Below are 27,947 nucleotides of genomic sequence, written 5' to 3'. Positions count from 1 at the left end.
GAGCTGAGGGTGTTGCTGAGGAAGGGAGTGGAGCAATGAGCCATGCGATTAAGGCTGTGGGGAAGGCAGGCCGGGAGGAGGCTGACTGACCAGGAGGCTAGGACGGGACCATGGCCCCAGTGGCCTCTTCAAGGGAGAAGAGCATGTGCAGCAGAAGGCAGGCCATCAGAAAGCTGGAAGGGGAAAGGGCACGGTCACAAAGTAGGAAAACGGAGCTGAGTGGGCCAGTTCAGAGGTGGCAATACTGAAAGCCACAAGGTCCTCAGGAATCCTGAGAAACTCCTGTCAGCAAACTACAGAAGGCAAAGCATCTCCTAAACTGCTGCTTAACATTAATCCCTACAGATACTAGAAAATAATCCACTGTTAGTTGCTGAAAATTCCCAGACAAAGGCTAACCCTTGAAATGTACAAGCCCCACTAACGAATATATACAAAGCGCAAGTACAAGGGAGGGCAGATAAACTCAGTTATCAACTCAGTAACCATGTAAAAAAGAACGCACACAAGGGACGTGGAGGATACTATGATCACACCAGGTGACACCCAGACACCCCCTTCTGAGTACCCACCTTCAACAGCTCCACAGCGACAAGGACCTCCTCGGCTGGAACCTTATTATCTCCCAGCATGTTAGAAAGAGTCCACTTGAGAGGCTTCAGCAGGAAGACCCCGACCCCCCAGGAGATCCAGCTGCTGTCTACACTGGCCATGAAGTCTGACTCCCGCTGCAGCTCCCCTCGACTGCAGGCAAGAAAAAGAAGGGCGTGTAGTAGCACTTAATGTAATATCCCATTCCAGTCTCCAGCTCTCCCTTTACCTCAAAAGAGGAATTTTATCATCATCATCACTACCATTTACCAAGCACCTACGCTGTGCCAACTACATGCGGCATTGTTTATACTCCAGCTCTAAGCCTCACAACACCTCTGCCTAGGAGGCGGTGTTATGAGCATTGTAACGAATGAGAAAACTGAGGGACTCAGAAGGTAAGCAGAGAGGTCAAATCTACACCCTGACAGGGCTGGAACCAAAAGGCAAGTGCCTCACTAAGACAACAGAAACACAGGCAGCTTCTGAGCCCTCGCTGAGATTTCCTTTTACAACTGGTGCTCAAAACAATCAAATGAAAATAAATCACTGTCGAGTGCAAGACACAAGGAAGAAAACAAAGATGTACAGAGAAAGAGTTCCTGCTCTTCCAAGGCAAGGGTGGGGATATGATGTATATGTAAGTATTACGATGTATATGTAAGTATATGTAAGTATTTCGTGGTATGGTAACAGTAACAGCAGCTCAATTGATTAAATGCTTGCCGCTGGCCAGTCACTATGCTGAAGGCTACATAAGGAATATCTCTTCAAATCCTCACAATAAACCTAGGTACAATTATCATCACCATTTTAGAATTTGTCAAACTGAGAGTTAAAGACAGCATAAAATTTGTGCAGGGCCACATAATTTAGCAAATGGCAGAGCCAGAATTCAGGCCTAGGCCAGCTGGCCCTCAAGCTAAGCTGTTAACTATTAGGTTGGTGCAAAAGTAATTATAGTTTTTGATACTACTTTTAATACTAATACTATGCCACGTCGCCTCTGTGGAGAAGTATCACCCTCAGAAATTCTTCAGGACCCAGGCAAGCAACAGGAAGCTTCAGTGGAGCGCCAGCAGACAGGAGAAGAAACTTTAATACCATCGATGTATTAAAGTGTCTGGATTGGAAGTGAAAGATCGTCACCCTTCTACAGTAAGGAAGCCCATTCTGGTCTCATCCTTCACTGACTTCTTCAACTACTGTTTCTCCTGTTCCCTACTTCAGGCATGAACGAAAACCATTTCCACTGTACACATTCTCCGAAAGCCTTGCTGGCCAGGTGCAGTGGCTCAACGCCTGTAATTCTAACACTTTGGGAGGCCGAGGTGGGAGGATCGCTTGAGTTCGGGAGTTCGAGACCATCCTAGGCAATACCGTCAGCCAATGGGAAGGTACTGAGAACAAAAGTAGAGAAGGGAGAGCTCTTAATCAGAAAGAGCAGCAAACTAAAAAAAAAACAAAAACCCATCAGAGTTGACTTTCTCCCTCCTTCACTGAGAGGGGTATCACGCTAGGCTGGTCTCAGAATGATACGTACATTGAATTGCAAATGACTTATCCAAAGACAAGGTATCCAGTCCCGGTATCAGCTTTAACTACCTGTGTAACTCTGAGTAAGTCACTTGATCTCTCTGAAACTCAGTTTCCTCTTCTGTCTGCTGAGGATAATCTATCACCGCACCACAAGACCGCTGAGTGGGTCAAATGGTGCATACAAAGTATCTGCATGCTGCCAAGCACTGTACATCTATTAATCAATGGTACCCCTCAGATATCGCCAAAACACTGCACCTGTCACACACGTATCTCCTACAGACCTTTTAAGGGCACTCAGATACTCAGCAAAGCCCTCGTTCTCCTTCACGTCCTCTCTGCTCCAAAAAGCCTGTGCCAAGGACAAGCCAGACGCATGAGCTGTGCCAGGGGTTGTTGGCAAGATGCCTACAGGCCTCTTCCCCACGAATGCCCGCTTTTTAGCTCTGACCTTCTCTAGGTTAATGAATACTATCTCTTAGACCTTCTGCTCCACGGGCCATTCAAATTTGGAGGCTCTTACGAAATAACTACACAACGGGGTCCCAGTTCAGGCAAATCACTGTCACCTCTGCTAGGCTGGCTTCTCTGGAACTCATCTAATGGGACTATCCCTGACCCCCAATCTTCCCCCAGACCCCCTCTTCCTCTCCCTCCAAACCTCCCTAGCCCGGCCTCCTTATTTTCCTTCTTCGCCTTCTGAACCCACACTGGATGCCTTCTCTGGGCCAGACACTGGGCTGGGCGCAGTGCACTGTGCAGACGAACAGGACCGGGGCCCGGCCCTCGGAGAGCTGCCCCCGCCCGCCCTCGCGGCCCCGGCCCCGGCCCGCCCCTCACCGCAGCAGGTCCTGCAGCACCGTGGCCAGCCCCAGCGGGACGCTCCCCTTGCGCTGAAAGGCCTCCTGCAAGTCCCGCAGACGCAGGCGCACCACCCCCTGGCGGCGGCTGTGGCTCAGCACCAACGGCGCCCAGAAGCCCATCTTGCTGTCCCAGTCGGTGCTGTTCACCTCGCGACTCCTCTTGAAAGCGGAGAACAGGAAGGACATGCGCTCCTCGTCTTCCTCCCACTCGGGGGGCAGTAGGCCCGCGGGGTCTCCCCCGGCCGGGGCCTCGGCCTCCCGCTCCGGGGACCACATCGGAACCCCCCAGCCCCGGCAAGGAACCGAACACAAGCCCGTCCCTGGTCCCCTTCCGCCCTAGTTCCCTCCCGGCTTCCGTTCCTTGACCACCTCCTTCTCGTTCACACGTCACCGCCGCCCCGAGCATGAAATAAATTCCGTAAGTCTTCAAGGCGCATGCGTTGCGCTGCGCTCCGTAAGCCGGCGGCAGGATGATGAAGTTCTTTTCAGAGAGACACCGAGCGCTTGCGCCGACCCCTCCTCCCACGGTCTTTGTGCGGAAAGAAAGGCTTGCGCCTGCGCGGCAGGTAGCTGCGCGTTACGTTCCCTTCAAGATCCTGGAGTTTGGCAAAGCGTTCTACAGCGGCTTCTGACCTGTGGCTTCAGAAAATGGAACGGGGGAATCGCCGCAGAGGGGCGCCAGTGGTGCCCGGACCACCCGGATGGATCCGTGAATCTCTGTATAGAGAGAAATTCATATCAATGAATGTACAAACCAGAAAAGAAGAAAGATGTAAAATAACCTAAGATTCCACCTTGGGAATGTAGAATAAGAACAAATTAAGTTCAAAGTAAACAGAAGAGAAAAAATAAAAGAACAGAAATCAATGAAATTGAAAACAAAATCAAAAGAATATCAACAAAGCCTAAAGCTGATTTTTTGAAAAGGTCAATGAAATTGATTAACCTCTAGCCTGGCTAACAAAGAGAAAAAACAAATAGTCAATATCAGAAATGAAATAAGGGACATTACTACAGATCCCATGGGCATGAAAATGATAATAAAGGAATCCTATGAATAATTGTATGTCCACAAATTTGATAACCTAGGCGAAATTGACACATTTCTTGAAAGCACACTCTGCCAAAACACACAAGAGGAAACAGACCACTTGAATATGTTTATATCTAATTACTTGAATCAATAATTAATAACATCCAAACAGAAAGCATTAGGCCCAAATGGTTTCATTTGATAAGTTCTACCAAATATTTAAAAAACAAGTTGTACCAGTTCTGTGCCATCTCTTTTATATGATAGAAACAAAAGGAATACATCTCAACTGAGCCTATGAGGCAAGAATTACCCTAATGCCAAAACCACACAAACGACATTACAGGAAAGAAAAAACACGGCCGGAGGTGGTGGCTCACGCCTGTAATCCCAGTACTTTGGGAGGCCAAGGCAGGCGGATCACGAGGTCAGGAGATTGAGACCATGCTCGCTAACTCGTTGAAGCTCCGTCTCTATTAAAAATGCGAAAAATTAGCCGAGTGTGGTGGCGGGCGCCCGTAGTCCCAGCTACTCGGGAGGCTGAGGCAGGAGAATGGCGTGAACCCGGGGGGCGGAGCTTGCAGTGAGCGGAGATCACGCCACTGCACTCCAGCCTGGGCGACAGAGCGAGACTCTGTCTCGGAAAAAACAAAAACAAACAAACAAACAAAAAACGCAAAACAATGTATCTTGTGAATACAGATGCAAAAATCCTCAATAGAATATTAGCAAATTGAAACCCACAATGTATTGAAAGAATTGTATACCAGGATAAAGTGGAATTTATTATAGCTAGGCAAGGCTAGTTCAATGTTCAAAAATCAATTAATATAATCCACCAATAGGCTAAAGAAAAATCATATGATCATATCGCCAGATGCGGAAAAAGCATTTGACAAAATCCAACACTAGCTCATGATAAAAAGTCTTGGCACTCTAGGAACAGAGGGACACATCCTCCACTTGATAAAGAACATAAGCAAGAACCTTACAGCCAACATAAGAATTAATGGTGAGAACCTAGATCCTTTTCCACTGGAATCAGGACTAACACAAGAATGTCTGCTCACACCATTCCTAGTCAACGCTGTATGGGAAATCCTAGCTAACATAGTTAGCCAAGAAAAGGAAATAAAAGTTGTACAGACTGAAGAGGAAGAAATAAAATGGTCTGTCTTTACAGATGACATAATTATCCATGTAGAAAATTATGTAAGTATTTCCAAATCAATGTCCTGGAATTAAGAAGCAATGAGAACAAGACTGCAGATACAAAGTCAATTTATAAAAGTCAATTCCTTTCCTATATACCTATAATGATCAAGTGGAATATGAAATTAAAAACGCAATATCATTTACATTAGCACCCCCTATAAAAAAATTAGGTAAAAATCTAACAAGATATGTACAAATTCTACATGAGGAAAACTACAAAATTCTGATGAAAGAAATTGACAAAGGACTAAATAAATATAGAGGCATTTTATATTCATGGACAGGAAAACTCAATATTGTCAAGATATCGATTCTTCCCAAATTGATCTGGAGATCCAATGCAATTCCAGTCAAAATCATGGCTAGTTATTTTGTAGATATCAACAAACTAATTCTAAAGTTTATGTGGAAAGGCAAAAGACTCAGAAGAGCCAAAATAATATTGAAGAAGTAAGTCAGAGGATGGATACAACCCAACTTCAAGAATTACTATAAATCAACAGTAATCAAGATAGTGTGGTATTGGTTTAAGAATAAACAAATAACTTTGGGAGGCCGAGGCAGGCAGATCACGAGGTCAGGAGACGGAGACCATCCTGGCTAACACGGTGAAACCCCATCTCTACTAAAAATACAAAAAATTAGCTGGGCGTGGTGGCGGGTGCCTGTAGTCTCAGCTACTCGGGAGGCTGAGGCAGGAGAATGGCATGAACCCGGGAGGCGGAGCTTGCAGTGAGCCAAGATTGCACCACTGCACTCCAGCCTCGGCAAGAGTGAGACTCGTCTCAAAAAATAAAATAAAATAAAATAACAAATAGATAAATGGAACAGAATAGGGATCCCAGAAATAGACACAGATAAATATAGTCAACCGACCTTTCAAAAAAAAGAAAGGCAATACAATAGTTCAAAGAGTCTTTTCAACAATGAGCACTGGAACACCTACACGCAAAAACAAAAACAAATCCAGGTACAGATCTTACACCATTCACAAAAGCCAAATCAAAGGGATCATGGACTTAGATGTAAAAACACAAAACAATAAAACTCCTAGAAGACAAAACATCTAGATAACCTTGGGCATCATGATTACTTTTTAGATACAACACAAAAAGCATAATCCATGAAAGAAATAATTGATAAATTAGACATAATTATTATCATTATTATTTTTGCTCTATGAAAGACACTGTGAAGAGAATGTGAAGATAAGCCACAGACTGGTAGAAACTATTTGCAAAAGACATCTCCAATAAAGGACTGTTAATCCAAAACACATGAAGAATTCTTAAGACTCAACAAAAAGAAAAAGAATAACCCAATTAAAACATGAATAAAAGATCTGAGCAGACATCTCACCAAAGAATATATACCAACGGCAAATAAGTATATGATAATATGCTCAATAGCATATGTCATTGGGGAACTGTAAATTAGACAAGAATAGGATACTACTACACACCTATTAGAATGGTGAAAATCCAAAATACTGACCACACCAAATGCTGGTGAGGATGCGGAGCAACAGGAACTCTCACTCATTGCTGGTGGAAATGCAAAGTGGTACAGCTACTGTAAGGTCGGCCGAGAGAAAGGACCAGTAGGCTCAAAGTCAGGCAAGCAAGTTTGTTGACCTGCCGGCTTGCTCCGTAACCCTCAGAGGAGGCAGCCCAGAGTGTTCAAGGTGAGGGGCTTATAATAGGGCTTTGAGGGCCTAGGGGCTTTCTGAGGTTAGTCTACATCCTGCAGTTGTTTGTCACTTCTTGCCCCACCTGGCTTAGAGTACCAGGATGTGGTTTGGCCTGGGGGTGGATACAGCTGTACCTAAGTTCTGGGAACTTGGGGCAGAGCCGGCATCTCAGAAGAAATAAGCTGCAGGGCATTTAGGGGAGGGGGTTTGCTGCTTTCTTCTGGGAGCAGGTTGTCCCCGACAGCTACTTTGGAAGACAGTTTGGTCATTTTTCACAAAATTAAACATTCTTTTACCATGCAAGTTTACTTATAGTTTAACTTTGAAACAAAGACTGTAACAGTCCTTTCCCAAAGCAAACCTCCTTACTGCCTGTGGACTAGACTACCTAGACTGCCGTAAGATTAGAAATTATGGTAATTTTGCTAAATAATTCAAGATGTAGCTATTTTCATTAAACCAATATCAATGTCTTATTTATTAATGATTACAGGAGCAGAGGTCATTCTGTCTTGGGCTGGGTTTATAGTTTTGTAAACTCTGTGCCAAATTTTGATACCTTATAGTATTTGGTAGGGTTAAGTATGAAAGTTCTTGATTAGTAAATGCAAATAAAAATGTATGCTGGCAATTCTTAAGACATTTCTAATATTACTTTACCAGTAATTTTAAAGCTAGCTTATTTATTAAAGACTTTACTTATCAGATAACTTGAAAAAGCATTTGACCAGTCATTCCTTTTTCTAATAAAGTACTTGATGTAAATGCTTTTATTTTGTAAGACAATTAATTAGAGCTCTTTTATATATTTTCAGGAGTGCAACATTGTGTACACAACATATAAATACGTAGATGTATTAGGCATGTTGATAGAAGAAGTACATCTTACAGATTCATAAAAATGCTTTTTTTCTTTATCTTAGACTTTCAGATGCCTGATAACCTGTTTCACAATCCTAGGCAGTTTTCAGCTAAATAGTCTTAAATTTGCATATTAAAGGAAACAATTCAAGTGAAAGTCAGATAGCAAAATTTACATTATAAGGTCTGAAGAGAAATTCTGGGGAGCTGGAGGGAAATTAAAACAGATTTAATTGCCAATTTAACATAAAATTATAGAAATTTATCATTGGATTATATAAGGAGATCAATTTTATTTAGATCGGGACTACCAATTCTTTTTTAACTGGATCTCTGAGCTCTGGGAAGAGCCCACACTGAATCCTAGGTCTCCAAAAAGGGAGAATTATTATAAGGCTAGACCACGTGATGCTTTTACAGTGCACTTAAAACGTTTTTTTAAACAAACCATTTCTAAGTGTCTAAACTACACTCTTTCTTAAAAACCTAAGAGTAGCCTCTGTTGCAATAACTATTTGAGTAAAAAGAAGTCGGATGGCCGGCCACTGTGACTCATGCCTGTAATCCCAGCCCTTTGGGAGGCAGAGGCAGGTGGATCACGAGGTCAGGAGATCAAGGACCATCCTGGCTAACAGGGTGAAACCCCGTCTCTACTAAAAATACAAAAAATTCGCCGGGCATGGTGGCACACACCTGTAGTCCCAGCTACTCAGAAGGCTGAGACAGGAGAATCGCTTGAACCCGGGAGGCGGAGGTTGCAGTGAGCTGAGATCATGCTAATGCACTCCAGCCTGGGCGACAGAGCGAGACTCCATCTAAAAAAAAACAAAAACAAAAATAACAACAACAATAAAAATTCAAAATTTTATTATTATATTTCAGCTAGGACAAATTGCTGCTATTTCAGAAGTACCAAGTGCTGGTCAGGCACAGTGGCTCACGCCTGTAATCCTAGCACTTTGGGAGGCCAAGGCTGGCGGATCACCTGAGGTCAGGAGTGCAAGACCAGCTTGACCAACATGGAGAAACCCCGTCTCTACTAAGAAATACAAAATTAGCCGGGTGTGGTGGCTCATGCCTGTAATCCCAGCTACTCGGGAGGCTGAGGTAGGAGAATTGCTTGAACCCGGGAGGCGGAGGTTGTGGTGAGCCGAGATCACACCATTGTACTCCAGCCTGGACAACAAGAGCTAAACTCCATCTCAAAAAAAGAAGAAGTACCAAGTATCAAACCAGAAAGGACTTGATTTAGGAACAAAACCTTGGCTGTCATGAATGGGGGGGAAAAAAGGCAGAAACTTAGCTATTGAACTGCAGAGTAGGGGACAGCCATTGCTTTCAGTTTGGCCTGGCTAGCAAAAAGGTGGCCTTGTTATGTAAATAAAATCCCTTAAGTAGTCAAAATAAAATTTTTTTTTATTTTGTTGACCATTTTTCTCCCCTCACTATACCACCATTTTTTTGTGTATGGGAATTTAGCCATTTTAGAGGCGTTGTTCCCCATAATTTGGAACTTTCCTTCGGATTTGATCGAGTTGGATAGAGTTGGTCAAACCCAATGGGAGAAAAGTATGAAACAACAAAAACAGAAACAAACATCAACAACAACAAAAAAGTAAAGCAAAACAAACAATCTCATAACTTGTATAATTCCTGAGCACTCTAATGGTAAGGAGAAATAAAGACCAGGTGGTTGTTAATCTTAATTTTAGCCAAGATAAACCCCAATTCACTTGCTTATCTAGGGATGGATCTCAGGCTGTAGACCACTCTCTATCATCCTTGAAGCAGAAAAACAAACAAAACAGCAACAACAACAACAACAAACTCACCTTCCCTGTTGGAAGTGAGCTCAAACTCCATAACGGAGTTACCTATCTTCCATCATCATGGAAGCAAGGAAAAGGAAAATTTGCCTTTCTTGTTGGAAGGAAGTAAAACTCCAAAAAAAAAGTTGTACAACAGCAAAATAAAATAAGCTTTAGATTTCGACCAAATTTGGGTAATTCTCTTGGTGGGACGTGGGTGGGGGGCAGGGGGGTGGTGGTGGAGGGTGCATTGCTCTCAGATCTCAGCAAATTGTCCCATTGGTTTGAGCCATAAAGTAAGCTCGTGCTGGTACCAAGCACCAATAGGAGCTTGTCAAATCTAGCTTGTCAAAGGTGAGGAGCATATCCACTCAGAATCCCTTTATGGTTATTAAATATGGACCCAGAAAATCTGAGACAAATCTCAGTTAATTTAGAAAGTTTAGAGCATATCCACTCAGAATCCCTTTATGGTTATTAAATATGGACCCAGAAAATCTGAGACAGATCTCAGTTAATTTAGAAAGTTTATTTTGCTGGCTGGGCATGGTGGCTCACGCTTGTAATCCCAGCACTTTGAAAGGCCGAGGTGGGCGGATCAGAAGGTCAGGAGATTGAGACCATCCTGGATAACATGGTGAAACCCCGTCTCTACTAAAAATACAAAACATTAGCTGGGCGTGGTGGTGGGTGCCTGTAGTCCCAGCTACTCGGGGGGCTGAGGCAGGAGAATGGCATGAATCTGAGAGGTGGAGCTTTCAGTGAGCGGAGATCACACCACTGCACTCCAGTCTGGGCAACAGAGCAAGACTCCATCTCAAAAAAAAAAAAAAAAGAAAGTTTATTTTGCCAAGGCTGAAGATGTGCACCCATGAAACAGACTCAGGAAGGCCTGATGACATGTGCCCAAGGTGGTCAGGGCACAGCTTGGTTTTATACATTTTAGGGAGACATGAGATATCAATCGATATATGTAAGAAGTACATTGATTTGGTCTGGAAAGGTAGGACAAGTTGAAGCAAAGGCAGGAAAACTCAAAGTGGAAAAGGGATGTATTAGGGTTCTCTTAGAGGGACAGAACTAATAGGATATATTAAAGAAGAGTTTATTAAGTATTAACTTACACGATCACAAGTCCCACAGTTGGCTGTATGCAAGCTGAGGAGCAAGGAGAGTCAGTCTGAGTCCCAAAACTGAAGAACTTGGAGTCTGATGTTCATGTTCAAGGGCAGGAAGCATCCAGCACAGGAGAAAGATGTAGGCTGGGAAGCTAGGCCCATCTCTGCTGCTCATGTTTTTCCGACTGCTTTATATTGGCTGGCAGCTGATCAGATTGTGCCCACCAGATTAAGGGTGGATCTGCCTTCCCCAGCCCACTGACTCAAATGTTAATCTCTTTTGGCAACAGACACACTCAGGATGAATACTTTGTATCCTTCAATCCAATCAACTGGACACCCAGTATTAACCATCACAGGGGGCTTCCAGGTCACAGAAAGGTGGGAAATAAATGGTTGCATTATTTTGAGTTTCCAATTAGCCTTTCCAAAGGAGACAATCAGATATGCATTTACCTCAGTGAGCAGAGGGATAACTTTGAATAGAATGGAAGGCAGGTTCTGCCCTAAGCAGTTTCCAGCTTGAATTTTTACTTTAGCTTGGTGATGTTGGGGGGCCAAGATATCTTCCTTTCACAAAGGATAGCCAAAAATGTGGAAGTGACTTTGGAAGTGGGTAACAGGCATAGGTTGAAACAGTTTTGAGGGCCAGAAGAAGACAGGAAGATGTGGGAAAGTTTGTAACTTCCTAGAGACTTGTTGAATAGCTTTGATCAAAATGCTGATAGTGATATATGGACAATGAAGTCCAGGCTAAGGTGGTCTCAGATGGAGATGAGAAACTTGACGAGAACTGGAGTAAAGGTCACTCTTGCTATGCAAAGAGACTGGCGTCATTTTGCCCCTGCCCTAGAGATTTGTGGAACTTTGAACTTGAGAGTCATGATTTAGGGTATCTGGATGAAGAAATTTCCAAGTGGCAAAGCATTCAAGAGGAAGTACAGTATAGAAGTTTGGGAAATTTGCAGACTGACATTTCAATAGAAAAGAAAAACTCATTTTCTGAGAAGAAATTCAAGCTGGCTGCAGGAAGCTGCATAAGTAATGAGGAGCCAAATGTTAATCACCAAGACCATGGGGAAAATGTCTTCATGTGTGCAGGGCATATCAGAGGTCTTCACGGCAGCCTCTCCCATCACAGACCTGGAGGCCTAGGAGGAAAAATTGGTTTCCTGGACCAGGCCCAGGGTCCCCCTGCTGTTTGCAGCCTTGGGACTTGGTGCCCTGCATCCCAGCCACTCCAGCCATGGCTAAAGGGGGCCAACGTACAGCATGAGTCATGGCTTCAGAGGGTGCAAGCCCCAAGCCTTGCCAGCTTCCACATGGTGTTGGTACTGCAGGTGTGCAGAAGACAAGAATTGAGGTTTGGAAACCTCTGCCTAGATTTCAGAGGATGTATGGAAATGCCTGGACGTCCAGGCAGAAGTGTGTTGCAGGGTGGAGACCTCATGGAGAACCTCTGCTAGGGCAGTGCAGAAGGGAAATGTGGGGTCAGAGCTCCCATACAGAATAGGGGAACTGCATAGTGAATATATGAGAAGAGGGCCACCATCCTTCAGACCCTAGAATGGTAGATCCACCAACAGCTTGCACTGTGCACCTGGAAAAGCCACGGACACTCAACACCAGCCTGTGAAAGCAACTAGGACAAGGGGGTGTACCCTGCAAAGCCACAGGGGCAGAGCTGACCAAGGCCATGGGAACCCACCTCTTGCATCAGCATGACCTGGATGTGAGACATCGAGTCAAAGGAGATAATTTTGAAACTTTAAGGTTTAATGACAGCCCTATTGGATTTCGGACTTGCATGGGGCCTGTGGCCCCTTTATTTTGGCCAATGTCTCCCATTTGGAATGGGTGTATTTACTAAATGCCTGTACCCCCATTGTACTTAGGAAGTAACTAGCTAGCTTTTAATTTTACAGGCTCATAGGTAGAAGGAACTTGCCTTGTTCCAGATGAGACTTTGGACTTGGACTTCTGATTTAATGCTGAAATGAGTTAAGACTGTTGCCAGGGCATTATTATGTTTTGAAATGTGAGGACATGAAATTTGGGAGGGGCCAGTGGAATGATATGGTTTAGCTGTGTCCCCACCCAAATCTTATCTTGATTTGTAGTGAGAGGTAGTTTAATCATGGGGGTGGTTACCCTCATGCTGTTCTCATGATGGTGAGATCTCATGAGATCTGATGGTTTACACAGGGCTTTTCCCCCTCTTTGCTCTGCACTTCTCCTTGCCTACTGCCATGTAAGATGTGCCTTTGCGGCTGGGTGTAGTGGCTCACACCTGTAATCCCAGCACTTTGGGAGGACGAGGTGGGTGGATCACAACGTTGGGAGATTGTGACCATCCTGGCTAACATGGTGAAAATCCCCTCTACTAAAAATGCAAAAAATAAGCCAGGCATGGTGGCGGATGCCTGTAATCCTAGCTACTTGAGAGGCTAAGGCAGGAGAATGGTGAACCCAGGAGGCGGAGCTTACAGTGAGCTGAGATCGTGCCACTGCACTCCAGACTGGGTGACAGAGTAAGACTCCGTCTAAAAAAAGAAAAAAGAGGCCGGGCGCGGTGGCTCAAGCCTGTAATCCCAGCACTTTGGGAGGCCAAGACGGGCGGATCACGAGGTCAGGAGATCGAGACCATCCTGGCTAACACGGTGAAACCCCGTCTCTACTAAAAAAAATACAAAAAACTAGCCGGGCGAGGTGGCGGGCGCCTGTAGTCCCAGCTACTCGGGAGGCTGAGGCAGGAGAATGGCGTGAACCCGGGAGGCGGAGCTTGCCGTGAGCTGAGATCCGGCCACTGAACTCCAGCCCGGGCGACAGAGTGAGACTCCGTCTCAAAAAAAAAAAAAGAAAAAAAAAAGAAGGATGTGCATTTGCTTCTCTTTTGCTTTCTGCCATGATTGCGAGGTCTCCTCAGCCATATGGAACTGTGAGTCAGTTAAACCTCTTTCCTTTATAAATTACCCCATCTTCGGTATGTCTTTATTAGCAGCATGAGAACAGACTAATACAAATGGTTTAGCACCATCCTCATGGTGATAAGTGAGTTCTTGCTCAGTTAGTTCATGCACGATCTAGTTGTTTCAAAGGGTATAGCATCTCCTTTCTCTCTTGCTCTGCTCTCACCATATAATGTGCCTGCTCTCACTTCACCTTCTCCCATGAATAAAACCTCCCTAAGGCTTCACCAGAAGCCAAGCAGATGCCAGCGCTATGCTTGTACAGTCTGCAGAACTATGAGCTAATTAAACCTTTCTTTATAAATTACCCATATAGCAATGCAAATATGGCCTAACACAAGTGGTTATGAGATCTGTGTGAAAATTCATTTGACCATATTTGTGAGGGTTTAATTTTGAGCACTCTATATGATTCCATTGGTCTGTATGTCTGTCTTTCTGCCAGTAGCACACTACTTTGATTCTTACAGCTTGTGGTTAAGTTTTGAAAACAGGAAGTATGAGTCCTCCAGCTTTGTTCCTCTTTTTCAAGGTGGTTTTGGCTGTTTAGAGTTCTTGAGATTTCATATACATTTTAGGATGGATCTTTCTATTTCTGTAAAATACATCATTGGGATTTTGATCATGATCACATTGAATCTGTAGATTGCTTTGAGTAGTGTTGGCATCTTAATATTAAGTCTTCCAATCCATGAACACAGACTGTCCTTCCATTTATTGATGTTTTCTTTAATTTCTTTCAGGAACATTTTGTAGTTTTCAGTGTACAAGTTATTTGCCTTGTTGATGAAGCCTACTCCTAAACATTTTTTTCATGCCTTTGTAAATGGAATTGCTTTCTTAATTTTCTTTTCAGCTTGTTTATTGTTGGTGAATAGAAAAGGAACTGATTTTTGTGTATTGATTTTTTTTCTGCAACTTCTCCAAATTTGTTTATTCATTCTAGCATATTTTTGTGAAATCTTCAGGGTTTTCTATGTATAAGATCATGGCATCTGCAAGCAGAGAAAATTTTATGTCTTCCTTTCAAATTTGAATGAGCATGTTTCTCTTTCTGGCATAATTGCTCTAAGACTTCTTGTACTATTTTGAATACAAGTGGTGAAAGTAGGCATCCGTGTCCTGATCCTAATCTTAGACAAAAATCTTTTAGTCTTTCATCCTTATGTTGGCTTTCATTTTTCAAATACGTTTTTTTATTATGTCTATCTAGTTTCCTTCTATTCCTAGTTTGATAAGTATTTGCATCATGAGACAGTATTGAATTTTGTCAAATGCTTTTTCTGCATCAGTTGAGATGAGTAGGGGCAACAAGGAGACCTTGTCCATACTAAAAAAAAAAAAAAAAAAAAAGCCGAGCATGGCAGCACACCTATAGTCCCAACTCCTGGGGAAACTGAGGTAGGAGGATTGCCTGAGTCCAGGAGGTGCAGGCTGCAGTGAGCTATGATCAAGCCTCTGCACTCCAGCCTGGGCAACAAAGTGAGGTGCTATCTCAAAAACAAAAACAAACGAACAAACAAAAAGAGATGAAGATTATGTGGTTTCTGTCCTTCATTCTGTTAATGTGCTGTATTACTTTGATTTTCATATGTTGAACCATGTCAGCATTCCAGCAATAAATCCCACTTGATTATGGTGTATAATTCGTTTTTGTTTGTTTGTTTGTGTTTTTTGAGATGGATTCTCACTCTTGTTGCCCAGGCTGGAGTGCAGTGGCACAATCTCAGCTCACTGCAACCTCCCCCTCCCAGGTTCAAGTGATTCTCTTGCCTCAGCCTCCTCAGTAGCTGGGATTACAGGCACCCGCCACCAAGCCCGGCTAATTTTTTTTTTTGAGATGTAGTTTCACTCCTGTTGCTCAGGCTGGAGTGCAATGGCGCGATCTTGGCCACCACAACCTCTGCCTCCTGGGTTCAAGTGATTCTCTTGCCTCAGCCTCCCGTGTAGCTGGGATCACAGGTGCGTGCCACCGGGCCTGGTTAATTTTGTATTTTTAGTAGAGACGGGGTTTCTCCATGTTGGTCAGGCTGGTCTCGAACTCCTGACCTCAGGTGATCCGCCAGCCTCGGTCTCTCAAAGTGCTGGGATTACAGGTGTGAGCCACTGCCCCGGCCTAATTTTTGTATTCTTAGTAGAGGTGGGGTTTTGCCATGTTGGCTAGGCTGGTCTTGAACTCCTGACCTCAGGTGATCCACCCGCCTCAGCCTCCCAAAGTGCTGGGATTATAGGTGTGAGCCACCATGCTCGACCGGTGTATAACATTTTTTTAAATGTTTGATTCAGAGCCAGGCATGGAGGCTCACATCTATAATCTCAGCACTTTGGGAGGCCAAGGCAGGTGGATTGCTTGAGCCCAAGAGTTTGAGACTAGCCTGGGCAACATAGCAAGACTCCATTTCTACAAAAAGACAAGAAATTAGCTGGGCATGGTGACACGCAGCTATAGTCCCAGTAACTTGGGAGGCTGAGGCAAGGGGATAACTTGAGCCCAGGAGTTCAAGGCTGAAGTAAGCTATGATCAAACCACTGCTCTCCGGCGTGGTGACAGAGCAAGACTGTCTTTACTAAATAAATAAAAAATAAATAAAAATCGATAAATGTTAGATTCAGTTTGTTATTATTTTGTTGAAGATTTTTGCCACAAAATGTATAAGGGATATTGGTGTGTAGTTTTCTTTCTTGTGGTATCTTTGCCTGACTTTGGTGTAAGGACAGTGTTGGCCTCATAGAATCAGTTAGGAAGAGTTCCCTTCTTTTCACATCTTTGAGAACACTTGGTGTTGATTTTTCTTTTTTTCTTTTTTCTTTTCTTTTCTTTTTTTTTTTTCTTTTTTGAGACAGAGTCTCTCTCTGTCGCCAGGCTGGAGTGCAATGGTGCAATCTCGGCTCATTGCAACCTCCGCCTGCTGGGTTTAAGCGATTCTCCTGACTCAGCCTCCCTAGTTGCTGAGACTATAGGCATGTACCACCACACCCAGCTAATTTTTGTATTTTTAGTAAAGATGGGGTTTCACCATGTTGGCTAGGATGGTCTGGATCTCTTGACCTTGTGATCTGCCCACCTCGGCTTCTTAAAGTGCTGGAACTACAGGTGTGAGCCACCGTGCCCAGCCGATTTTTTCTTTAAATATTTGGCCGGACACAAATCTGGTCCGGGGAAGTTTTTGATTGTTGATTCAATCTCCTTCCAGTTATGTCTGTTCTCATCTTCTGTTTCATTATAAATCAGTACTCATAGGTTGTGTGTTTCTAGAAATTTGTTCATTTTAGCTAGAGAATTGTGTTTTTTGGCATACAGTTTTTCATAGTACTCTCTTCTAACCCTTTTTATTGCTGTAGAATCAGTAATAATGTCCCACTTTCTGATTTTAGTAATTTGAGGATTCTCATTTTTTAATAAATTAAGTCAAAGATTTCTCCATTTTGTTAATCTTTTCAAAGAATCAACTTTTGGGCTTATTTTCTTTACTGTTTTCCTATTCTCTTTTTAAAATAATCTCTCTTCTATTTTTTTTTTTATTTCCTTTGTTCCACTACCTAGGATTTAGTTTATTCTTCCTTTCCTAGTTTCTTAATGTGTAGATTGTTTATTTTAGATCTTTTTTCCTCTTTGATATAAGCATTTACCATGATAACATGTCCTCTTAGCACTGCTTTTACTGCATGCGGGAAGTTTTACTATGTTGTGTTTTTGCTTCACTTATCTCCAGATCTTCTCTAATTTCTCATATAAGATCCTCTTTGACTCACTGGTTATTTAAAAGCTTGATTTCTACATGTTTGAGGAGTTTACTCTTTTCCTTCTGATGTTGATTTCTAGTGTCATATTGTGATCAGAAGAGATATTTTAATTTCAGCTATTTTAAATTTATAAAGAATTACTCTGTGGTCTAACTTATGGTTTATCCTGGAGAATATTCCATGTATCTTTGAGAAAAATTGAATGCTTCTGTTTGTGGTGAACTGTTTTTTTTTTTTTTTTGAGACGGAGTCGCTCTGTGGCCCAGGCGGGAGTACAGTGGCCGGATCTCAGCTCACTGCAAGCTCCGCCTCCCGGGTTCACGCCATTCTCCTGCCTCAGCCTCCCGAGTAGCTGGGACTGCAGGCGCCCGCCACCTCGCCCGGCTAGTTTTTTTTGTATTTTTAGTAGAGACGGGGTTTCACCGTGTTAGCCAGGATGGTCTCGATCTCCTGACCTCGTGATCCGCCCGTCTCGGCCTCCCAAAGTGCTGGGATTACAGGCTTGAGGCACCGCGCCCGGCCGTGTGGTGAACTGTTTTTTATGTCTTTTAGTTTCCATTAGTATATAGTGATGTCCAAGTACTCTACGTCCTTATTTATCTTCATTCTGATTGTTCTATTTTTGAAAGTGGGACAATTGAAGTCTCCAACTATTATTATAGTAGTGTAAATTTCTCCCTTCAATTCTGTTTATTTCCTGTATTATGAACATGATGGATTGGATAAAAGGAATTGAGTAAAACAGAACTTTTAGTGGGAGGTTTTATTTTTATCTGACTAGCAGTTAGGGAGTGTTTACTGTGTGCTGTAGCTATTGGTGTCAAAGGATAAAATTTCCTTTTCTTTCTTTTTTTTGGGGGGCGGAGTGTCCCTCTGTTGCTCAGGCTGGAGTGCAGTGGCTTGATCTCTGCTCACTGCAACTTCCACCTCCTAGGTTCAAGCAGTTCTCCTGCCTCAGCCTCCTAAATGGCTGGGATTACAGGCATGTGCCACCACACCCAGCCAATTTTTTTTTTTGTATTTTTAGTAGAGACAGGGTTTCAGCATTTGGTCAGGCTGGTCGCAAACTCCTGACCTCGTGATCCGCCCACCTTGGCCTCCCAAAGTGCTGGGATTACAGGCGGGAGCCACTGCACTTGGCTGTCATAGGCTAATATTTCCTCTGCTTTCTTTTTTTTTTTTTTCCTTTTTTGTCTTCCCTATTGTCTTTGGGTTTTCCTTAATATTTCTTTGTAAATAAGGTCTGAGACACTCCCCAGTTCACTTCCTTCCACTCTCTTCTCCCCTCCTACCTTCTTTCTCCTAATTATCCTAAGCATTTTATTCTCCAAACTAAAAATACAGGTTCTTGGGGATAGAATCTTTTTTTTTTTTGAGATGGAGTCTCGCTCTGTCACCCAGGCTGGAATGCAATGTGCAATCTCAGCTCACTGCAAGCTCCACCTCCTGGGTTCATGCCATTCTGCTGCCTCAGCCTCCCGAGTAGCTGAGACTACAGGTGCCTGCCACCACGCTTGGCTGGTTTTTTTTTGTATTTTTAGTAGAGACAGGGTTTCACTGTGTTATCCAGGGTAGTCTCGATCTCCTGACCTTGTGATACGCCTGCCTTGGCCTCCTAAAGTGCTGGGATTACAGGCGTGAGCCACCGTGCCAGGCCGATAGAATCATTTTTAATAGGCCCTGCCAAATCACATTTTATTACAGTTGTTTTACTGTCTCCCTGCTAGTGTGCAAGTCTCCTACAGCAGGTACTGCATATTTTAATTTTTGCATACGTTTTGCCTGGTACATAATCAATTTTCGATAAATACTTGTGAAATTATTGTATGCAAGAGCTCATAAACATTTTCTGTTACTGTTACTCTTCATTAGATAACTCACTCATGGCTGGGCACAATGGCTCACATCTGTAATCCCAGTAATTCTGAAGGCTGAGGCAGGCAGATCACTTGAGCTCAAGAACTCAAGACCAGCCTGGGTGACACGGCAAAACCTTGTCCCTAAAAATAGTACAAAAATTAGCTGGGCATGGTGGCCCATGACTATAGTCCCAGCTACTCAGGAGGCTGAGGTGGGAGGATCTCTTAAGCACAGTAGGTCGAGGCTTCAGTGAGTCAAGATTGCACCAGTGCACTCCAGCCTGGGTGACAGAGTGAGACCCTATTCCAAAAAACAAAACCCAAACCATAAAAACCTCACTCTTTCTAGGTAGAGTTTCTGTCTTCACAGTGGTTTTTAATGCTGATTCATAATAGAATCTCTTTTGGGGAGCTATAAAATATATGTTGGGTCTACAGAAAAGATTGCTGACATAAGTGGAAGATAATCTATTTCAGCATATATATGATAACTATAAAACAAGAACCAAATGGACATTTTAGAACTGAAAATTCCACTCTCTGAAATGAAAAATTTATTTGGACTTTCTTAAGAGAGATTGAACATTACAGAAGAAAGAGTGAGTGAACTCCAAAAGAGATCAATAGATATCATTCCATCTGAAGTACAAGGGAAAATGAAACTGAAAGAAAGCAAGGAAGTGAGTCTCCGTGACTTGTGGTACCATGTCATGCAGTACACATGGATCCAGGGACCAAGAAGAAATGGCTGGAAAAGATTAAAGAAAAAAAAAAGTTGATATATTCTCAAATGTAGTGAAAAAACATCAACTTACAGATCCAAAAAGTTCATAAACCCCTCACAAAAATAAATGTAAAGAAAACCCTACCCGGACACATCATAGTCAATCGTACAGAGCAAATTTTGTGCATTCACAGGGAACAAAGATATGAATGACAACTGACTTAAAACAACGGAGGCTCAGGATGTGTGAAATGGTGAAAGAAAGCTGTTGACTTATTGTTCACACTCATTGAGAATATCCTTTAAAAACAGGAAGTGACGACATTGTGGCAGATTGAACTTTCCAAATTTTATAACAACAAATGTAACCAGCATAAATAATCCAATTAAAAGGCAGAGTTTCCCCAACTAGAAAAAAAAAAGCAAGCTGAAATTATTAACTGTCTAAAATATATGCACCTTAAATGTAAAGCTTCAGATAGATTGAAAGCAAAAGATGGAGGCCGGGCATGGTGCCTCATGACTGTAATCTCAGCACTTCGGGAGGCCGAGGTTGGCAGATCACTTGAGGTCAGGAGTTCAAGACCAGCCTGGTCAACATGGTAAAACCTCGTCTCTGCTGAAAATACAAAAATTAGCTGGGCATGGTGGCAGGTGCCTGTAATCCCAGCTACTTGGGAGGCTGAGGCAGGAGAATCCCTTGAACGTGGTAGGCGGAGGTTGCAGTGAGCCAAGATGGTGCCTCTGCATTCTAGCCTGGGCAACAGAGCAAGACTCTGTCAAAAAAAAAAAAAAAAAGAAAAAATCAATGAAGTCATAGACAATCTGAAAAATTATCAGCCACCTTGACCTAATAAACATTCATAGAATACTATACCCAACAACTGTAGAATGTTCATTCATTTTGAGTGTACGTAGTATGTTTACTAAGGTAGACCCTATTCTGGGCCTACAAAGAGTCTTAATAAATTTAAAAGTATTGAAATCATACAGAATACTTTCTTTAGTTGCAGTGAAATCGAATTAGAAGTCAATAAGATATACAAAAAAGACTTTCATATTTGCAGTTTAAACCACCATGGGTCAGAGAAGAAAGCCTGTAGAAATCAGAAAATATTTCAAACTAAATGACGATGCAAAATATCAAAATTTGTAGGACATAACTACAGCAGGACATAGAGAGTATGAGTGCTCATATTGTAAAGGAAAAAGGATAGGAATCAATGATCTAGGTTTCCACTTAAAAGCTAAAAAAAAAGAGCAGGCCAGGAACAATGGCTCACTCTTGTAATCCCAGCATTTTGGGAGGCTGAGGCGGGTGGATCACAAGGTCAGGAGATTGAGACCATCCTGGCTAACACGGTGAAACCCTGTCTCTACTAAAAATACAAAAAAAATTAGGTGTGCTTGGTGGCAGGTGCCTGCAGTCCCAGTTACTTGGGAGGCTGAGGCAGGAGAATTGCTTGAACCTGGGAGGCAGAGATTGCAGTGAGCCAAGATTACGCCACTGTATTCCAGCCTGGGCAACAGAGCGAGACTCTGTCTCAAAAAAACAGAAAAAAAGAAAAAAGAAAAGAAGAGCAATAGAGTGATATAAACCCAGAATAAGTATAAGAAAGGCAATAATGACAGAAAATCTATAGAACAGAAAAGAGAAAAACCCTGAGAGTAATAAAGTTAACATAGACAGCATAGCTATTTGAAAAGAATAATAAATCATTAGTGAAACTCATCAAAGAAGAGAGACAAAACGTAAGTTATCAAAATAAAAGAGAGGACATCACTATGATTACTAAGGATAATAAGGGAATATTATGAGCAACTTTATGCCAATATATTTAAGAACTCAGATAAAAGAGACAAATGCCTTGAAAATGTTTACTTGCCAAAAGAGACACATAAAATAGAAAGTCTGAAAAACTCATATTATAGGATTTGAATTTGTTATCAAAAACCTTCAGACACATACATACCCCAAAAGAAAAACAACAAAAATTATCACCAAGTCCAGATGGTGTTACTGATGAATGGTATCAAACATTGAAGGAAAACATAATGCCAATCTTACAAGACTCAAGAAAACGGAGTTTATTTTATAAAGCCAGAATAATGATGATACCCAAACTTAGAAAGATATTACAGAAAAAGACAATGATAAATCAATATCTCTCATGAATACAGACACAAAAATATGCTTAAGAAAGTATTAGCAAACCAAACCTAGCAATATGTAAAAAACATAATACATCATGACAAGTGAAATTTAACCCAGGAATTCAAGGTAGGTGCAACATTTGAAAGTCAATGTGATTAAACATTTGAATAGCACAAAGGAGAAAAACAATATAATCATCTCAATAGATGCCAAAAAATAACGTTTCATACCTTTCAATGTGTCAAATGTTATTGTTTGTTATTCTTATGTTTCACCTTCTATTAATGATAAAAATAGCAAAGTAGAAATGAAAGGGAATTTGATCTGATAAAGGGCATTGTCTTAGTCCATTTCCTGCTGCTATAATAGAACACCACAGAGTGGGCAATTTACAAAGAAATTTATTTCTTACAGTTCTTGAGGCTGGGAAGTCCAAGAGCATGAAGCTGTCCTCTGGTGAGGGTCACCACACAGCAGAAGCACAGAAGGCAGAAGCAGGCCTACGAGAGAGAGAGGGAGGAAATCATATCAAACTCATTATTCTTTTTTATTTATTTATTTATTTTTTTGAGACGGAGTCTCGCTCTGTCGCCCAGGCTGGAGTGCAGTGGCCGGATCTCAGCTCACTGCAAGCTCTGCCTCTCGGGTTTACGCCATTCTCCTGCCTCAGCCTCCCGAGTAGCTGGGACTACAGGCGCCCACCACCTCGCCCCACTAGTTTTTTGTATTTTTAAGTAGAGACGGGGTTTCGCCATTTTAGCCAGAATGGTCTCAATCTCCTGACCTCTTGATCCGCCCGTCTTGGCCTCCCAAAGTGCTGGGATTACAGGCTTGAGCCACCGCGCCGGGCAACTCTTTTTTCTTTTTTTTTTTGTTGTTGTTGAGACGGAGTCTCGCTCTGTCGCCCAGGCTGGAGTGCAGTGGCCAGATCTCAGCTCGCTGCAAGCTCCGCCTCCCGAGTTTACGCCATTCTCCTGCCTCAGCCTCCCGAGTAGCTGGGACTACAGGCGCCCGCCACCTCGCCTGGCTAGTTTTTTGTATTTTTAGTAGAGACGGGGTTTCACCGTGTTAGCCAGGATGGTCTCGATCTCCTGACCTCGTGATCCGCCCGTCTCAGCCTCCCAAAGTGCTGGGATTACAGGCTTGAGCCACCGCGCCCGGCCTCATTATTTTTTATCAGGAACCCACTCACATGAAAATTAACCCACTCCTGAGACAATAGCGTTAATCCATTCATGAAGATGGAGCCCTCATGAGCTACATCACCTCTTAAAGGCCCCACCTCCCTGGCCAACATGGTGAAACCCCGTCTCTACTAAAAATACAAAAATTAGCTGGGTGTGGTGGTGGTGCGTGCCTGTAATCCCAGCTACTCGGGAGGTTGAGGCAGGAAAATCGCTTGAATCCAGAGGCGCAGGTTGCAGTGAGCCGAGATCGTGCCACAGCACTCTAGCTTGGACAACAGAGGGAGACTCGTCTTAAAAAAAAAAAATTGGCAGGCGTGGTGGCTCATGCCTGTAATCCCAGCACCTTGGGAGGTGGAGGCGGGCGGATTGCCTGAGCTCAGGATTTCGCGAGCAGCCTGGGCAACACGGTGAAACCCCGTTTCCGTTTCTACTAAAAATACAAAAATTAGCTGGGCATGGTGGCGTGTGCCTGTAGTCCCAGCTACTGGGGAGGCTGGGGCAGGAGAATTGCTCGGACCTGGGAGGTGGAGGTTGCAATGAGCCAAGATCAAGCCACTTGCACTCCAGCCTGGGAGACAGAGCAAGACTCTGTCTCAAAAATAAACAGATAAATAAATAAGTTAAATAAATTCAACATAAGTTTTGGAGAGGACATTCAAACCACAGCAGGCATGTATGAGGAAACTATGACTAACATCATATCTCATGGTGATTAATTAGATATGTTCTAAGATAGGGAATAAGATAAGCATGTCTGCTTTAACTATTTCTATTTAACATTGTACTGGAAATCCTATCCAGGGCAATTCAGCAAGACAGATGAATAAAAGGTATAAAGATTGGAAAGGAAGAACTGAGACAGTTTTTAGTTACAGACAATAGGATTGCTTACACAGAAAATCCTAAATAATCTATAAAATAATAACTAGAAATATTGTATCAATTTAGCAGTACCATAGGATACAAGGCCGATGCACAAAAATCAACTGTATTTCTGTATAGTTGCAACAAACAATTTGAAAATAAGGGAAGCTAGGCCGGGCGCGGTGGCTCACGCCTGTAATCCCAGCACTTTGGGAGGCCGAGGCGGGTGGATCACAAGGTCAGGAGATCGAGACCACGGTGAAACCCCGTCTCTACTAAAAATACAAAAAAAATTAGCCGGGCGCGGTGGCGGGCGCCTGTAGTCCCAGCTACTCAGGAGGCTGAGGCAGGAGAATGGCGTGAACCCGGGAAGCGGAGCTTGCAGTGAGCCGAGATCGCGCCACTGCACTCCAGCTTGGGGGACAGAGCCAGACTCCGTCTCAAAAAAAAAAAAAAAGAAAAGAAAATAAGGGAAGCTAAACCAATTCCATTAGCAATAGTAACAAAAATAGTTAGAAATATATTTACAAAAGATATGCAATACCTGTACACGGAAAGTTTGCAAAATATTGTCAAGCTTAAGTGACGAATATCTAAATAAATAAATAAATTTCATGGATTGAAAGACTCAAAATTGTTAAAATGTCAATTATTCCCATTGATATCGACATTCAAGGCAATTCCAATTAAAATCCTAGCAGGCTTTTTTAATTGAAAAAATATTCTATATTAAACATATATGGAAATGCAAACCATTTAAGAGGTGGGGAGTAAGGGGAGGACTTGAACTGCCTAGTTTCAATACTGACTATACAGCTCATAATTAGGACTGTGGTAATTAGCATGAGAATAGCCAAATAAATAAACGGAACAGAATAGAGTCAGAAATGGACACACACATATATATGGTCAACTTAATTTCAACAAAAGTGATAAGGCTATTGGATAAGGAAAGAAAGTGTTTTCTTTTCTTTTTTGAGACGGAGTTTCCCTCTTGTGGCTCAGGCTGGAGTGCGTGCAATGGCGCCATCTCGGCTCCCCGCAACCTCAGCCTCTCGGGTTCAAGCGATTATCCTACCTCAGTCTCCCGAGTAGGTGGGATTACAGGCATCCGCCATCATGCCCGGCTAATTTTGTATTTTTAGTAGAGACGGGGTTTCTCCATGTCTGTCAGGCTGGTCTGGAACTTCCGACCTCAGGTGATCCGCCCACCTCGGTCTCCCAAAGTGCTGGGATTACAGGTGTGAACCACCGCGCCCGGCCGAAAAGAAAGTCTTTTCAGCAAATAGTACCGGAATTCGGTAAAATATGGAGAAAAATGAGCATCAATCAGCGTCCCCTTTCTCTTACCCACTCCTCAGCCCCAAGGTCGCCCTTCGCAGGCAGGACCGTGACTCGCCTGGCTTTCGGCAGGCTGATTTTCCGCTCCCTGGGCCCGCGAAGCGCTGGGTGCGGAGGAACTGCTGGAAAGGACCTTCCTCCACGTGGGACTGCCGCCAAGTCGCATCCCGTGTCATGCGCCAGGTAGTCCCCCGTGGTTTAAGAACTTTCAAGACTCTTAACAGGTTAGGAAAATCCAGAAGAAAGGCAGAATTGGGTCCCTCGGGCTTGCCTGACACCAGGGACAGTGGAGTTGAGGTGACATTTCACTGGCATGGAAACCTGAGACCAATAGCAGGATGCGCCAGACTCGGTGGCTCACGCTTGTAATCCCAGCACTTTGGGTGGCCAAGGAGGGTGGATCACGAGGTCAGGAGTTCGAGACCAGCCTGGCCAAAACAGTGAAATCCCGTCTCTACTAAAAATACAAAACTTAGCTGGGCGTGGTGGCGGGCGCCTGTAATCCCAGTTACTCAGGAGGCTGAGGCAGGAAAATCGTTTGAACCCGGGAGGCGGAGGTTGCAGTGAGCTGAGATGGGGCCACTGCACTCCAGCTGGGCGACAGAGCTAGATTCCATTTAAAAAAAAAAAAAAAAAAAAGGCAGGATGAATCACCCGCCCGGTAGTGACAGAAGAGGCCGCAGAAGCCTCTTAGAGGCCAGATCCCGCGGAGGCCGCCTCTGTGCCTTTCATTCCGCTACCCATCCGTCCACCGAGTGCCTGCTAGTCGCCAGGAATCCGGCCACGGAGAGACTGAGGTCGACTCCCGACCGAGAAGCCTCGCGCTGGGACCAGTCGTTTTGCCAAAACGACTCCGAATGCAGCAGCATTCACGCGGCGGCCGTGTTTGAGGAACAGAAGCTGAGAGCGGCGAGGGCGATCACAGAGGAAGGGAAGTTCAGGGTTAGCAGACAGGAGCCGCAAGTGCCCCGAAAAGGGGGCGGGGTCAGGGGTGCCCTGAACTCCGAATGCGAACTTCTGTCTTATCACAGCCAAGCACGCTGCTACTTCGATTGACCTGGCAGGATGGCGCCACCACCAGCTGCAGTAAAGCCGGGCGCGTTCCTGGCGGTGACTCCGAATCCTGGGAGCGCAGTGAGTGGGACAGAGGCAGCCACAGCCACACCCAGCAAAGTGTGGGGCTCTTCCGCGGGGAGGATTCAACTGCGGGGCGGGGGCCGGGGAACGCTCCCTACCTCTATGGGACAGCAGGGACCCAGTGCCCGGGCCCGGGCAGGGCGCGCCGCAGGACCCAGGTCGGCGCAGGGGGCCAGCCCTGGGCTCCGGGTCCACAAGACCCTCAAGTTTGTCGTCCTCGGGGTCCTGCTGCAGGTGAGTCCCCATCGCGGTCCTGCCTGGGGAAAAGCGCGCCAGGCACTGGGAGGGGGCAGGGAGAGAGGGGGACACGGCGGGGGTGCCTGGCCCTGGTCACTTGTGGCGGGGCATGTCCGGGCAGAGGAGTCCGTCGTCGAAGTCGGAGGAAGAGCGGGGTCCCCGGGGCCAGGCAGGAGCGACCGGGGCCTGGAGGGAGCAGAGCCCCCTCCCGCAGGAGGCTGGGCCAGGGGACTCCACCACGTTGGCGGCTGCCTAGCGCGGCTCCCTCCTCCCCACACTTCAAGATGTATCCGGACGTTTCAGAATCGATAGAGCTCAAGTGTGTAAACTTTCAAGCCACCTCCGAGCCACACCGGCTGCGTGAAGGGGAGCACCATTCTCCTCCCCACTCCCTGATTCCCTCCCCACCCCCATCCTTCTTTTCTCTCTCTCTTTTTTTTTTTTTTTGAAACGGAGTCTCGCTCTGTCGCCCAGGCTGGAGTGCGTTGGCGCAATCTCGGCTCATTGCAAGCTCTGCCTTCTGGGTTCAAGCGATTCTCCTGCCTCAGCCTCCCGATTAGCTGGGACTACAGGCACCCGCCACCACGCCCAACTAATTTTTTGTGGTTTTGGTAGAGACGGGGTTTCACCGTATTAGCCAAATCCGCCCGCCTCGGCCTCCCAAAGTGCTGAGATTACAGGCGTGAGCCACCGCGCCTGGCCCTCCATCCTTCTTTTTTTAGACAAATCGGTTAAACACGCAGCCCGGCAGAAAAAGTAACTTTCTCTCCGCTGCTTGTCTTCCGTTTCGAGTCCACTGAGCACACTGGCAGCAGTTTCCTTCCAGCCACTTTCTTGCACATCAACAGGTACAGGGCAGTGAATTGACCACGAGGCAGGCAGCCAAGACCGGGGCACGCCCTTCTTTCATGAGGCAGCGTTTCCTGTGAAAGCAATCACTCAGTCTGGAAAAATGCCAAATACCTTCGGTTCTCTTTCAAGTTCATTAAGTCTTTATCAATTGTTCTCTTCC

General features: G+C 44.3%; 2 protein-coding genes across 7 annotated transcripts in view; one reads left to right on the top strand and one right to left on the bottom strand.

The window, feature by feature from the left end:
• The window catches only part of CHMP7 (charged multivesicular body protein 7), a 40,315-nt gene extending 13,394 nt beyond the window's left edge, over positions 1 to 26,921 (bottom strand). Inside the window, exons 1-4 of one of the 6 annotated variants that reach the window (XM_033228633.1) lie at positions 26,797 to 26,921; positions 22,582 to 22,669; positions 2,971 to 3,710; positions 573 to 744 (exon numbers count right to left, since the gene is read on the bottom strand). In XM_033228633.1, the coding sequence (XP_033084524.1) occupies positions 573 to 744; positions 2,971 to 3,269 (471 nt within the window). In that variant the 5' untranslated portion in view covers positions 3,270 to 3,710; positions 22,582 to 22,669; positions 26,797 to 26,921. Of the gene's footprint in view, positions 1 to 572; positions 745 to 2,970; positions 3,711 to 6,703; positions 6,958 to 22,581; positions 22,670 to 25,570; positions 25,799 to 26,796 lie in introns of those variants that run through there. The other 5 variants (XM_033228641.1, XM_033228650.1, XM_033228625.1 and 2 more) reach the window with 5 other exon arrangements.
• TNFRSF10A (TNF receptor superfamily member 10a) overlaps positions 26,461 to 27,947 on the top strand; it is a 31,448-nt gene continuing 29,961 nt past the window's right edge. The window contains exon 1 of the mRNA XM_033228604.1: positions 26,461 to 26,932. Within this exon, the coding sequence (XP_033084495.1) occupies positions 26,627 to 26,932 (306 nt within the window). The 5' untranslated portion in view covers positions 26,461 to 26,626. The remainder of the gene's footprint in view (positions 26,933 to 27,947) is intronic.

The sequence above is a fragment of the Trachypithecus francoisi genome, unplaced genomic scaffold (assembly GCF_009764315.1).
Source record: "Trachypithecus francoisi isolate TF-2019V2 unplaced genomic scaffold, Tfra_2.0 Contig01440, whole genome shotgun sequence".
Classification (NCBI taxonomy): Eukaryota; Metazoa; Chordata; class Mammalia; order Primates; family Cercopithecidae; genus Trachypithecus; species Trachypithecus francoisi.
This window is presented reverse-complemented; position numbering and strand designations above follow the sequence as displayed.